The sequence below is a fragment of the Rutilus rutilus genome (assembly GCF_951802725.1).
Source record: "Rutilus rutilus genome assembly, chromosome: 6".
Taxonomy (NCBI): domain Eukaryota; kingdom Metazoa; phylum Chordata; class Actinopteri; order Cypriniformes; family Leuciscidae; genus Rutilus; species Rutilus rutilus.
The window spans coordinates 10,490,849-10,504,918 of record NC_140214.1 but is presented as its reverse complement, the minus strand read 5'-3'; the positions used below and the strand labels follow the sequence as shown (position 1 = coordinate 10,504,918).

Sequence of the window (14,070 nt, the reverse complement as noted above, 5' to 3'; positions counted from 1 at the left end):
TTTTGGGCATAAACATGTAAATAGTGAAAAGATTGACATTGAAAAATGACACAGAATGAGTAAAATATTTAATCCAATTAAATAAATGTTTGTGGTTCGTACTGATGTTATTCATCTGTTCTCATACACTTCAGCGTCGTGGTCACTAGTTTATACGAACACTGACACCCTATGGTGAAATAATGGCATATTTTTAACACCTGCTGCTTTCTCAGATCGGCTTGGGTTGGATTAAAACTTCATGTTCCGATAAGTTTGGAAAATTCTGCACACAGTGAACATCAGAATATACCTTCTCCTGTCAATAAAAATAGCCACATTTTTAAATCTTATTGCGGACACTCATTTTAGGTGGCGTTTGTTCAACTCATTGACCACATAAGCTACAGTGAAAGTAAACATAACCGGAAATAAGTGAGGTGTACTATTTCCAAATGGAAGTGCGTCACAAAACTTAGTGCAAGTGGTCCATTGCTGGACCATTTCAAAGAGAAAGCCACTAGTTAAGCATTAATTAGACTACTGAGTGCACATGCGAAACTAAAATTCCAATCAGTGTGTGTTTTCAAACAACATGGGCATTTATTCACCCATGTGTGCTGTCACCTTTCATCAAAATATCTGATCCAACATACTTTAAACATTGAAATGTCACTCTCAACCAAGATAATATGTTAGATGAAAACTCAGCATTGTATAAATGTTACCCTGCTATCTGGGATTGTACCTGACATTATTCCATGCACTTCTTTTGAGCTTTCTATTCATCAAAGTCAAAAAAAAAAATATATATATATTGTACACGACTGTTTTCAACATTGATAATGATCATAAATGTTAGTTGAGCATCAGATCATCATATTAGAATGATTTCTGAAGGATCATGTGATGAAGACTGGAGTAATGATGGTGAAATTCAGCTTTAATCGCATAAATAAATAATATTTTATTGTATTATTATTTTATATTATAATAATATAAAATAATATTACTGTTTTTACTGTATTTTGGATCAAATCAATGCAGGCTTGGTGAGCAGAAGATACTTTAGTATCTAACAGTAGTTAGAATGCAATAGTAAGTGGTTTGTTACAGTGAGTGTTACTGTATTTGCTCTTACATTTTGTTTGTTAATCAACAGGTTTTCCTTCAGGATCTCAGGAGATTGTACATCAATATAAGCTGTCACTCATACAGAAGTATGAGAATGAGTGGAGCTTCCTATTTGGTGAAAAAGAATCATTTCCTGTCCTCTATACTGAACCAGTGATCATTCAGAAAAATGAAAATGACATCTTTAAGATCATCAGTGTGGACGAGCTTTTAGGTTGTTTGCGGGTTATGGGTGGTAGTTTCCAGTTCCATTATCCAGTGAGTGTCATTCTCCAAGGCGACTCTGGCAGTGGCAAATCCTTCAAAGCACAAAAGATCATGTTGGACTGGGCATCTGAAAGGTTTTACTCTAGACGTTTTGGTCTAGTTTTCTATCTGAGGTGTGAAGAGCTGATGTGTATTTCTGAGGAGATGAACTTAATTGAGCTCTTGAGCTACAGCTGCAGTTTAACATCTGATCAGATCTCACAGATGTTACAGCAGTCACCAATGAAGGTGCTTTTCATCATTGATGGATTTGATGAGCTGAGACTCACAGAGGACATTTATGACATGTCAGCAAACACTGATCTGCTTCAGAAAGCCCCACCTGAGGTCATTCTTTGTGGCCTAATGAGAAGGTACCTCATCCCTGAGTCCATACTGCTGGTCACCACCAGAACTAAGAACACTGTGAACAAGATGCTGAAAGGACAACAGCGTTTATTTGAGATCATGGGCTTTTCTGCAAATCAGGTGGACGGGTACTTCCAGAAGTTCTTCAGAAAAGAGTTTGACTGTGTGAGAGCAAATGAAACCCTCCTCACTGCCTGTTCCAAACCTGTTATCTGCCGGATCATCAGTGAGATGTTCAGAATTGGTGCAAATGTAACAAGTGGACTGGAAACCACCACCTCCATCTACGCTGACTTTGTGTCCACTCTACTGGAGCATCACTGCCAGGGTTTGAGTCAGTCCGGCCCGACCCTGCTGAGGAGTCTGGGTCAGCTGGCAGAGAGAGGGATGCTGGAACATCAAGTCTTGTTTGATGAGAAAAGTGTGAATGAAACTTTTTCAGACACTGATGGCAGTCCATTCCTGTGCAAGTTCCTCATTAAGAGAAGAATCCACCAGGAGACGATGGTCAAATTTATGCATCTCAGCTTTCAGGAGTTCTTCACCGCTCTGTACTATGTCCTTCTGGATGAAGAAGAGTCCCAGAGGAAAGTGAGAGAGCTGCTTCACACTGTAGAGAGAGGATGGACTCTGTCCTGTTGGTCTGATAGAGACTTTTCAATGACAGATGCAGAAGTTAGACATTCAGAGTGGCTGCAGCCTGTGATTCTGTTCCTCTGTGGTCTCTGTAAGACAGAATGGATCCCCTCATTCTTTGAAAAGCACAACATGGCCGTCTCTATCAACACAGAATCACAGATTAAGGAATGGCTCAATCAGTGCTCACAGAGATTTCTAAATGAACACATGCTGTTCATTCTCCATTGTCTCTATGAGCTCCATGAGAAGAGCTTCGTTGGGAAAGTTTTGGAAGGTTTAATTTTGATAGATCTGTCAAATATTCCACTGAAAAGGACAGACTGTTGGGTGTTGAAGTACTGTTTACAGTGCTGTGAACACATCAGAAACCTGAAACTCCATGTAACATCTGATGATCTGAAGATGCTTCAGCCTGAACTGTACCGCTGTAAAGAGCTGTGGTGAGCGAAACTGTGCCTTTTCTGACACGTCATCAACACATGACATTTTACAGCACTTGCATTTTATTTACAGCAATTTCAATACATTCACTTCTCTTGGAGCTCTAAATTTATTAATTTTTCAATACTTATGCAATATCACACAAGCAATAGTGCTGTAGTGCTGAATATGAGCACAGCTGTGATTCAGCCTCGAGTGTAATCTGATATTCAGTATTACAGCAGTCATTATTGTGTGATATTGTATTCTTTTTTACCACACACTGCTTACTCCACAGTCCAAAAAACAAAACAAAAAAACACCTCCCATACTTTAGTCTGAATCACTGCAAACACACACAAGCCCAGAATTACTTTTTTTTACTGTCTTTTTTTACTTTCAAAGGTTGATGATGGATCACATTTCAGACGATGTTGTTGGTTTGATCTCAGCTGCTGGTAAAGGGAAGATTCTGCATAAACTCAAGTAATGTATAATTCATTTTAGTATAATTCAAATTTTACACATTGCCATATTCAGTTGTTCAGTATATTTAATAAAGTTTATGTCATATCTAATAATGAAATACACTCATTAAATATTGCCAGTATAAAGAAGCCTGAAACCCGTGAAAGTGGATTTTTCCCAGAGACACACACTGTGTCAGTCAGAGATGAAGACATCACGTATGAAACTCTTATCACTTTTCACACACAAAATTGCAGTCTCATCCTACCACCTGATGATTATTATAAACCTATACTGATGTTTATATCTGTGAATGCTTCAGGTTTTCTTTTAGCAGATCAGTGATCACATCATTGACTCTAACCTGTCCAAGCTCAGTGGTTTCCACCATCAACTCTGTTGTTCAGCTGTACAGTGATCGACATTTGTGAGTTGAAGCTTCATTCTTTCTTTTTCAGATAAACCCCCTTAAGAATTGCTGCCATTCACTATCAGAAATATATTTAAATTATTAGTGCACCTAGAAATTATTATTTACTCACCCTTGTGTTGTTGCAAAACTATAAGACTTTTGGACGACAAATTTGTGTTTCAGAGTTAAATGAAAGTCTTATGGGTTTGCAGTGAAATGAGGGTGAGTAAATGATGAGAGAATTTTCATTTTTGAGTAAACTATCCTGTTAAGGATCTTACATCATGATCAGTTGGTAGATTTATTAGGTGTTTATTAAATTAATTATTTTTTTATTTTTATACATAAAAAACAAAAGCATGAATATCTAAGCTTTGAGCCTGAGAACCAGCATGTCACATTTACTACTTCATCTGGGTTTTGTGTTTAGGGGTTTTGAGTTTAAGAAACTGTTGGTGTTCCTGAAATCACTGTCTGATTTGAAGAAACTCTGTCTGGATGGTTCACGTCTGAGAGGCATATTTGCCCCTGAAATCCTGTCCCTCATCCAGGCCTGTCCCAGCCTGACTGAACTCAGGTAACTGCAGTATCTGAGCATTCACAAAGGTTTTATGTAATTTTCTTATTACTATTGTGAAAATTACAAAAATATCTTAATAGTTTGTTTTCCTTTCAATTACTCATACTAATTATCATAATAACTAGATTTTCCCCAGCAGTCATTGAGCACAATTAACCAGAAGCGTTTATAGTTTAGAATTAATGTAGTTAATTTTTTAAATATTTTTCAGGATAAATCCCATCAATGGATACATGTCAGAGAAGTCCCTGAAGAAATCATTGAAGAAGATTGATTGGACCCTGACTGTGTAAGAGTTAAATATTAGACTTTTTTTAGCCATTTCTTTCAGTTCATTAAGAAGGTTATGCTCTTTAGAAATAATTTTGCAGTCATCAAGAGTGTTTAATGTTATTCTCCTTAGCTGGGGAAATTCAGTGTTGATCAAGCCAGATGGGAAGAGATTCACAGTGGAGAAGCTGAACATGAAGAAAGAAAAGAGTGAGAGCAGAAGTAAGCAAATGTTTTTTTATAATCAAGACTCCTGCCATAGAGTTTGATCTGTGCCTTCATTATGTACTTCATTATAACTCATATTCCTGAGAATAAACCAAATAATCTAGAGAACTGACAACAGTCAAAACATCTGATAGTAAAGTTTTCTTTCTTTAGTTGATTTTATTTGAGTCTGACTGAGTCTGCTCTGTTTTATGCAATTAATATTGTAGTTCCTAATAAAGTTATTGGCCATGTGGCGAGTAACTCAGTTTTATTTACCTTGATTTATTTCTTTTCATTTTAATTTATTTATTTTATTTAACAAATCACATTTTCACTCTTATTTGGTGCTTTGTGGGTATGATCATTTTAGGAGCCAGAAAACAGAATGTAAGCTCAATATAATGTGTAGTTTTGAGTTACACATTTTAAAATGTTGCTTTTTTTTAATAAAACACACCAACATTCAAGCGACAATAAAACGTATTTTTTTTTTTTTTAAAGCAGAGGCTCTGTTCCTTCTTTTGAAATATTGCATATTCAGATATTCATCCAACAGAATATTCTGAGAATATGAGAAAATATGCTCCAGTATGTCTTCAGTTAGTGGTATAATTTGGATCATGAGTTGTCAGTTTATACAGTGACACTGAACCCATATAGCATATAGAGCTTGGTGATCTACGTTATTAACAGCATTCTTTAGAGATTAGAGAATCTCACTAAAACACAAAATTTTATAGCTTTTGTTTTATTGTTAATTGTATTTTAATGATTTTACAATATTTTTTAAAAACAGTAGTTAGAATGCAATAGTAAGTGGTTTGAGTGTTACTGTATTTGCACTTACATTTTGTTTGTTAATCAACAATTTTTCCTTCAGGATTTCAGGAGATTGGACAATATAAGCTGTCACTCATACAGAAGTATGAGAATGAGTGGAGCTTCCTATCTGGTCAAAAAGAATCATTGTCTGTCCTCTATACTGAACCAGTGATCATTCAGAAAAATGAAAATGACATCTTTAAGATCATCAGTGTGGACGAGCTTTTGGGTTGTTTGCGGGTTATGGATGGTAGTTTCCAGTTCCGTGATCCAGTGAGTGTCATTCTCCAAGGCGACTCTGACAGTGGCAAATCCTTCATAGCACAAAAGATCATGTTGGACTGGGCATCTGAAAGGTTATACTCTAGACGTTTTGGTCTAGTTTTCTATCTGAGGTGTGAAGAGCTGATGTGTATTTCTGAGGAGATGAACTTAATTGAGCTCTTGAGCTACAGCTGCAGTTTAACATCAGATCAGATCTCACAGATGTTACAGCAGTCACCAGAGAAGGTGCTTTTCATCATTGATGGATTTGATGAGCTGAGACTCACAGAGGACATTTATGACATGTCAGCAAACACTGATCTGCTTCAGAAAGCCCCACCTGAGGTCATTCTTTGTGGCCTAATGAGAAGGTACCTCATCCCTGAGTCCATACTGCTGGTCACCACCAGAACTAAGAACACTGTGAACAAGATGCTGAAAGGACAACAGCGTTTATTTGAGATCATGGGCTTTTCTGCAAATCAGGTGGACGGGTACTTCCAGAAGTTCTTAAGAAAAGAGTTTGACTATGTGAGAGCGAATGAAACCCTCCTCACTGCCTGTTCCAAACCTGTTATCTGCTGGATCATCAGTGAGATGTTCAGAGTTGGTGCAAATGTAACAAGTGGACTGGAAACCACCACCTCCATCTACGCTGACTTTTTGTCCACTCTACTGGAGCATCACTGCCAGGGTTTGAGTCAGTCCGTCCCGACCCTACTGAGGAGTCTGGGTCAGCTGGCAGAGAGAGGGATGCTGGAACATCAAGTCTTGTTTGATGAGAAAAGTGTAAATGAAACAGTTTCAGACACTGATGTCAGTCCATTCCTGTGCAAGTTCCTCATTAAGAGAAGAATCCGCCAGGAGACGATGTTCAAATTTATGCATCTCAGCTTTCAGGAGTTCTTCACCGCTCTGTACTATGTCCTTCTGGATGAAGAAGATCCCCAGAGGAAAGTGAGAGAGCTGCTTCACACTGTAGAGAGAGGATGGACTCTGTCCTGTTGGTCTGATAGAGACTTTTCAATGAAAGATGCAGAAGTTAGACATTCAGAGTGGCTGCAGCCTGTGATTCTGTTCCTCTGTGGTCTCTGTAAGACAGAATGGATCCACTCATTCTTTGAAAAGCACAACATGGCCGTCTCTATCAACACAGAATCACAGATTAAGGAATGGCTCAATCAGTGCTCACAGAGATTTCAAAATGAACACATGCTGTTCATTCTCCATTGTCTCTATGAGCTCCATGAGAAGAGCTTCGTTGGGAAAGCTTTGGAAGGTTTGGTTGTGATAGATATGTCAAATATTCCACTGAAAAGGACAGACTGTTGGGTGTTGAAGTACTGTTTACAGTGCTGTGAACACATCAGAAACCTGAAACTCCATGTAACATCTGATGATCTGAAGATGCTTCAGCCTGAACTGTACCGCTGTAAAGAGCTGTGGTGAGCGAAACTCTTGTGCCTTTTCTGACACGTCATCAACACATGACATTTTACAGCATTTGCATTTTATTTACAGCAATTTCAATACATTCACTTCTCTTGGAGCTCTAAATTTATTAATTTTTCAATACTTATGCAATATCACACAAGCAAGAGTGCTGTAGTGCTGAATATGAGCACAGCTGTGATTCAGCCTCGAGTGTAATCTGATATTCAGTATTACAGCAGTCATTATTGTGTGATATTGTTTTGATTTTTACCACACACTGCTTACTCCACAGTCACTGAGAATCACTTTTCTGAACCAGACCGGAGTGAGAGAAAATGCTCTCAGTCACAAAAAAAAAAAAAAAAACCTCCCATACTTTAGTCTGAATCACTGCAAACACAATCCCAGAATTATCTGTGTGTGTAATGAAGATCAAATCCGATATACTGTCTTTTTTTTACTTTCAAAGGTTGATGACGGATCACATTTCAGACGATGTTGTTGGTTTGATCTCAGCTGCTGGTAAAGGGAAGATTCTGCATAAACTCAAGTAATGTATTATTCATTTTAGAATAAAATTGTACTTATTGCCATATTCAGTTATTCTGTATATTTAATCAAGTTTATGTTATATCTGATAATGAAATACACTCATTCAATTTTGCCAGTATAAAGAAGCCTGAAACCCATGAAAGTGGATTTTTCCCAGAGACACAGATCACTGTGTCAGTCAGAGATGAAGACTTCACGTATGAAACTCTTATCACTTTTCAAATACAAAATTGCAGTCTCATCCTGATGATTATTATAAATCTATACTGATGTTTATATCTGTGAATGCTTCAGGTTGTCTTTTAGCAGATCAGCGATCACATCATTGACTCTAACCTGTCCAAGCTCAGTGGTTTCCACCATCGACTATGTTGTAGAGTTGGAGACTTATGATTTGTGAGTGGAAGCTTCATTCTTTCTTTTTCAGATAAACCCCCTTAAGAATGGCTGCCATTTACTATCAAAAATATATTTAAATTATTAGTGCACCCAGAAATTATTATTTACTCACCCTTGTGTTGTTGCAAAGCTATAAGACTTTCACTCAACAAATTTGTGTTTCAGAGGTAAATTAAAGTCTAATGGGTTTGCAGTGAAATGAGGTTGAGGAAATGATGAGAGAATTTTCATTTTTGAGTAAACTATCCTGTTAAAGATCTTACATCATGATCAGTTGGTAGATTTATTAGGTGTTTATTAGATTAATTTATATTTTATTTTTATTCATAAAAAATAAAAGCATGTATATCTAAGCTTTGAGCCTGAGAACCAGCATGTCACATTTACTACTTCATCTGTGTACTACTCCATTTTGTGTTGTTTAGCGATTTTGTGGGAGAGGAATCTAGTCTGTTGGTGTTCCTGAAATCACTGTCTGATCTGAAGAAAGTCTGTCTGGATGGTTCATATCTGAGTCACACATTTGCCCCTGAAATCCTGTCCCTCATTCTGGCCTGTCCCAGCCTGACTGAACTCAGGTAACTGCAGTATCCGAGCATTCACAAAGGTTTTATGATGTTTTCTTATTACTATTGTGAAAATTACATAAATATATTAACAGTTTGTTTTCCATTTGATTATTTATACCAATTATCATCATAACTATATACAACTATTTGAAGAAAACCAGCAGTCATTGAGCACAATAAACCAGAAGCGTTTATAGTTGTAGAATTAATGTAGTTAATTTTTCAAATCTTTTTCAGGATAAATCCCAGAGATAGATACATGTCAGAGAAGTCCCTGAAAGAATCACTGAAGAAGATTGATTGGACCCTGACTGTGTAAGAGTTATATATTTTACTTTTTTAGCCATTTCTTTCAGTTCATTATGAAGGTTATGTTCTGTAGACATACAGAAAATGATAATTTTGCAGTCATCAAGAGTGTTTAATGTTATTCTCCTTAGCTGGGGAAATTCAGTGTTGATCAAGCCAGATGAGAAGAGATTCACAGTGGAGAAGATGAAGAAAGAAAAGAGTGAGAGCAGAAGTAAGCAAATATATATATTTTTTTAAATAATCAAGACTCCTGCCATAGAGCTTGATCTGTGCCTTCATTATCTACCTCATTATAACTCATATTCCTGAGAATAAACCAAATAATCTAGAGAACTGACAAGTCAATACATCTGATAGTAAAGCGTTCACTGTTGTATACATGATTAGAAGAGCCACAAATGATGACAGATGCTTTCTTTAGTTGATTTTATTTGAGTCTTACCGTTATTACGGTTCTGTTTTAAGCAATTAATATTATAGTTACTTATAACGTTATTGGCCAAGTGGTGAGTAACTCAGGTTTATTTACCTTGATTTAATTAATTTGTTTTATTTAACAAATCCCACTTTCACTCTTACTTGGTGCTTTGGGATATGTTAATTTTAGGAGTCAGAAAACAGAAAATAATCTCAATGTAATATGTAGTTTTGAGTTACACAGTAATGTTCCTAACAGTAATTTCATAAAATCTGATCTGATTTTCTTTGCTTATAAATGTTTTATGTTGGCTAACATATGAGTCTACATATAAATGGCTGTATCTGAAAAAAAAAAAAAGTTTATTGTGTGCAAAAAGTTTTTGAGTAACCCCAGTTATTTCGGACAAATGCTTGATGGTTTCACTTGTTCTTAATGGTGTTAAAGTGTTTGAATTGTGTTTTGTCTGACAGAAGGAGAGAGTTCAGATTCTGGGTATTGCTCATCATTAAAAACTGAATCATCTTCAGCTCGATCAGTGAGTAGAAGCTGAAGAGTCTTTCTTGTTATAACAATTATTATTTTTTGTTTGTGATATTTATGTGTGAATGAAATCCTTTGAATCTGGAGATGATTTTGAAGCTATAATAATACAACTTTTACTAATCTTTTACATACTGTAACATGACATTTTACAGGATAAAATATACTCTTTATACTTTTCTTTATTTCAGTCCTCAGAAGATGCAGAAGTGTTCACACCTGAACTACTTCAGGGAGATGATGAGGACAAACACAAGAATACATACAGGTATTGAACACTCATCTTATTTTTGGACATGGTTAGAATGTAAGCATACTGTTTTGACTTTATAAAGTTTAAAAATAACATTAATATTATGTCCTCCAGGTTTGTGTGTCCACATGCTGGTCAGTTTTGTTGCAGTCTGACCAGCCTTGTGTTTGTGATGGAGGGTGAAGGAGAGGTGCTGTATAAAACTGTCTCATGGGATCCTCGTGTGTTAGATGGTTTGGGTCAGATGCAGCCAGCCGGACCCTTGTACAACATTGACTGTTTTCATGGTTCAATCTCACAACTGCACTTTCCACACTGTGAAATATTCAATGGTGTGTTTATTTCTACATCCTAATTATTTGTTTCACAAGGCGCGTTTCCATTACAGATTTGGCCAAAACTTTTTCTTTTTTTTTTCTCTCTAAATGTCAACAATAAACTATTGCGAAATGACGGTGTTTCCATTAACCGATATTATGCGACTAAAACTTAATTTTTTCCTCTCGCGATAGGTAAAATCATTACAAAAACCATGGCAACGTACGTTGGTAGGTTTATGTACTATATCTGTTACGATGAGGCAAGGACGAAGCAGAGAGAGAATCCATGTGCAAGCACTAATTTAAAGAGACAAACAGGGAAAAATCCAGGGCAAATGATGGAACACGGAAACTCAGGACAGGAACAGGGAAACAGCTACATGAAACAATGACCAACAAACAACAACTGAAGCACAGAGATTTAAATACAGTGGCAAACAAGCTAAACAAGATAGCAAGGGGGCATGGATAATCAGAAACACCTGGGGAGACTAATAAACAAGAAAAACTACAAAGGACTACAAAACATGGCACAGGGCAGGAAATAACAAAAGTCCACACAAGACAAGGGTGAACACAAGACAGGAATCATGACAATATCTCAGCCACTGCACTGGCCATTATTATTAACCGATGGAGATGCATGTGTGTTTTCCAAGCATTAATGGTAAGGAATGACCCTTATTATATTTGTGAGCGGCACATATGAGATGTTTCTGTTTTCTCCCTCATATCTGCTTCGAGGTCTTGATTGTGGCATTTATTTGAGGTTTAGAATCCATTATTCCTGTAATTCTTTTGTCTTATATAAATTTAATAAAGAACTCTGTCTCGTATTCTGTCCAAACACACCACGTCATCTACGTCAGGTGACCTGTAAATGCGCAAAAACTTGTTTCCATTGGAGTTTTGCGAAATATTTCTTTTTCGAATTGCCTGAAAAACCACCTCATGCGAGCGGAAAAACTTTTTTGCGATAAATAATTTTTGCGAAATTGACGTGTTTCCATTGGGCGTATTTTCAATTCGCAATTTCAATTTGCGCAATTTGAAGGGTAATGGAAACGCGGCTACAGTTGTTGACTTGAACAACTGTATAGAATTTATGGAACAATGACTGATAATTTACACATCAAATTACTTGAAACTGCATCTATTGAGGATATGTATCTCACAAGGAGTGAGATGAGAGATCTCGATGATTACATAAAAAGCACTTCTTGTAAAATGTTGGTCACTGTATAATTAGAAGAACAATACCTTTATTTGACCAAATAACAAAATTCTTAAATGTATTTTGCAGAGGAAAATAAGGATGGTTTGGCTGTGGCACATTTTGTTGGTGGTAATGTAGAAATAATACAGCCACTCAAAGTGACAGAAACTCATGTGATCAATGACATCAGAGAACTCAGCAATTTTGCCCTTGTCTGGATAAAAAGAAAATTTGGCAGCCCCAAAAGAGGCCAGGTTTTGCTCTTCCTTCGAAATCTAACTCTTGAAAGGAAAAAACTTAATGTCCACTTGCTTCCAGGGAATGTTCCAATATCAGAGGTACTGCTATTTGATTATTATTTTTTCAGGTTTTTTTATGCACTTTCTGTTTAACAGAGTATTATAAAATAAAAACACACATTGAGCATATTTGTGTATATACATTATTACTGCTTTTGTATATTGACATTATTAATATTATTATTACTTTCCGTGGTGATGTTAATTTATTGTATACATGCATAGTTTGAACCTTGTTGAACTGGAGTGCATTTAGTGATTTGAATATGATGCAGGTTTGTACTGAAATACTGTGTGAAAGTAGCAGAAATGTTGAAGTAATTTTTTTTCTTTTTGTCTCTCTCCCCGCCCCCTTTCCTTAAGGTCCAGAGCAGGCACTGTGATAAAAAGTACATTGAGACAAGTTCAAAATGTCACCTGATTCATAACCAAAAATACAGTCTGTGTTGTCAGCCAGAGGAATGTGAAGTGCAACCAGAGGTAACAATATTTATTGAATAACATTAGAATTTCAACTGAATTTCAGTGCGTTATTTGGTATTTGGGGTAGTTTATGTATAACATGTCCAATTACTTTTTTTAATCAATATTTTAAGTAAAATTATATGAATTCCATAATATGAATAAGAGAAAGTATGTATATGGTGCTGCGATTGGTCACCACAGTTTTTCAACATTTTTAATCAACTTTTTACCTTCTCTCATTTAAAGATAGCCTTGCATCAATATTCAATAAAAAGTTAAATGTTAATTATAATTATCAGAATAAACAATTCTTCCATATAGTTTGCAAAATAAAGTCTTTATTAAAGTCTAGCAACTTGGTCCATTAATATTAAATTTGTGTAAAATGACAAAAACAGGCCTTGTAGCTCATCCAATCAGAATTCAGAGTCAGAACTAACCACCTTATAATGTTGTCTTGTTCTTGTTTTCAGATCGAGATATTTGAGTTTGATAATTTTGACCAAAACTATCATCCCACATTTGAAGTATTTCTGGATGTCAACATTGAGGAGGTCATACTGGGTATTTTGGACAAAACTAAAGGTGGGAAGGAAGTGTGGAACAGACGGCGGATCTTTCTTACAGGTAGTCATGAAATTCTGTTGTTAAAAGCTTGTGTAAGCTTTATAAGCTTTGAGAAAGTTTGGGAGAGATTTTAAGTTTATCTGTAGACAGTGTTGGAGTATAGACAAATCCGGCGAAACACGGAAGTAAAGCAGCGCCGCCATTACTGCGTGCCTTGCTGCTAAGTAGCGTTGGTCCCGTAGGCGGCTGTAGCAGATGTAACTTAGCTGTACGAAATGTTATTTTTATCTATTTATCTTTAATTTTGTACAGTCGCCCTGCTGTATGGCTACAACACTTCCCTCGGCCGGCCATGCAGTCACACACTACTTCGAGAACTTTGCAGTTTTCTCTCTATGTTACTGACACATTATGGTACGAGTTCACTGCCCGTGAAAACCGCACGACACCTTTTAATGTGAGCTCATCTGCCAAGGTATGCAAGTATCTGGCCAATCCATCCGGAGCTCATGTAATTCTGACCTTCAATCAATGCCCTGTACTTTAGGTTCTGAAGCTCGCATGCCAGATGATTAATAAAATAATGTGGAATACCTGTAAGCTGCCAACTCTCACGCTTTCACCGTGAGACACACGCCACACATCCATTTTCTCACGCACATAAAAATCGAGAAGCAAAGAGGACACGGAGACCGACAGACTAGACAGAGCAGGTTAGTTATGATATAAAAAAAAAGCTCAGCTCTCAGATTCTGTCAATTTTATTATGAAATTCAAACAATAAATATTTTGGCGTTTGTAAATGTGACGTGACAGATCCCTATGGCACGTGAACCGATCATAACTTAATAGTAAATAAACACGAATGAACAATGTTAAAAGAAACAGTAGCATAACCTACCGAAATGTA

At 36.5% G+C, this 14,070-nt stretch overlaps 1 protein-coding gene across 5 annotated transcripts in view; it reads left to right on the top strand.

The window, feature by feature from the left end:
* The window catches only part of LOC311291564 (NACHT, LRR and PYD domains-containing protein 1 homolog), a 36,236-nt gene that overhangs the window by 17,518 nt on the left and 4,648 nt on the right, over positions 1–14,070 (top strand). For 3 of the 5 annotated variants that reach the window (XM_084410626.1, XM_084410628.1, XM_084410629.1), the window contains 20 exons: positions 1,142–2,807; positions 3,193–3,273; positions 3,396–3,473; positions 3,578–3,682; positions 4,098–4,244; positions 4,459–4,536; positions 4,651–4,739; positions 5,608–7,258; positions 7,717–7,797; positions 7,916–7,996; positions 8,094–8,195; positions 8,624–8,776; positions 9,005–9,082; positions 9,208–9,290; positions 9,971–10,035; positions 10,232–10,308; positions 10,408–10,625; positions 11,917–12,167; positions 12,492–12,608; positions 13,067–13,220. In XM_084410626.1, coding sequence (XP_084266752.1) covers positions 1,142–2,807; positions 3,193–3,273; positions 3,396–3,473; positions 3,578–3,682; positions 4,098–4,244; positions 4,459–4,536; positions 4,651–4,739; positions 5,608–7,258; positions 7,717–7,797; positions 7,916–7,996; positions 8,094–8,195; positions 8,624–8,776; positions 9,005–9,082; positions 9,208–9,290; positions 9,971–10,035; positions 10,232–10,308; positions 10,408–10,625; positions 11,917–12,167; positions 12,492–12,608; positions 13,067–13,220 — 5,355 coding nt within the window. The other 2 variants (XM_084410627.1, XM_084410630.1) reach the window with 2 other exon arrangements.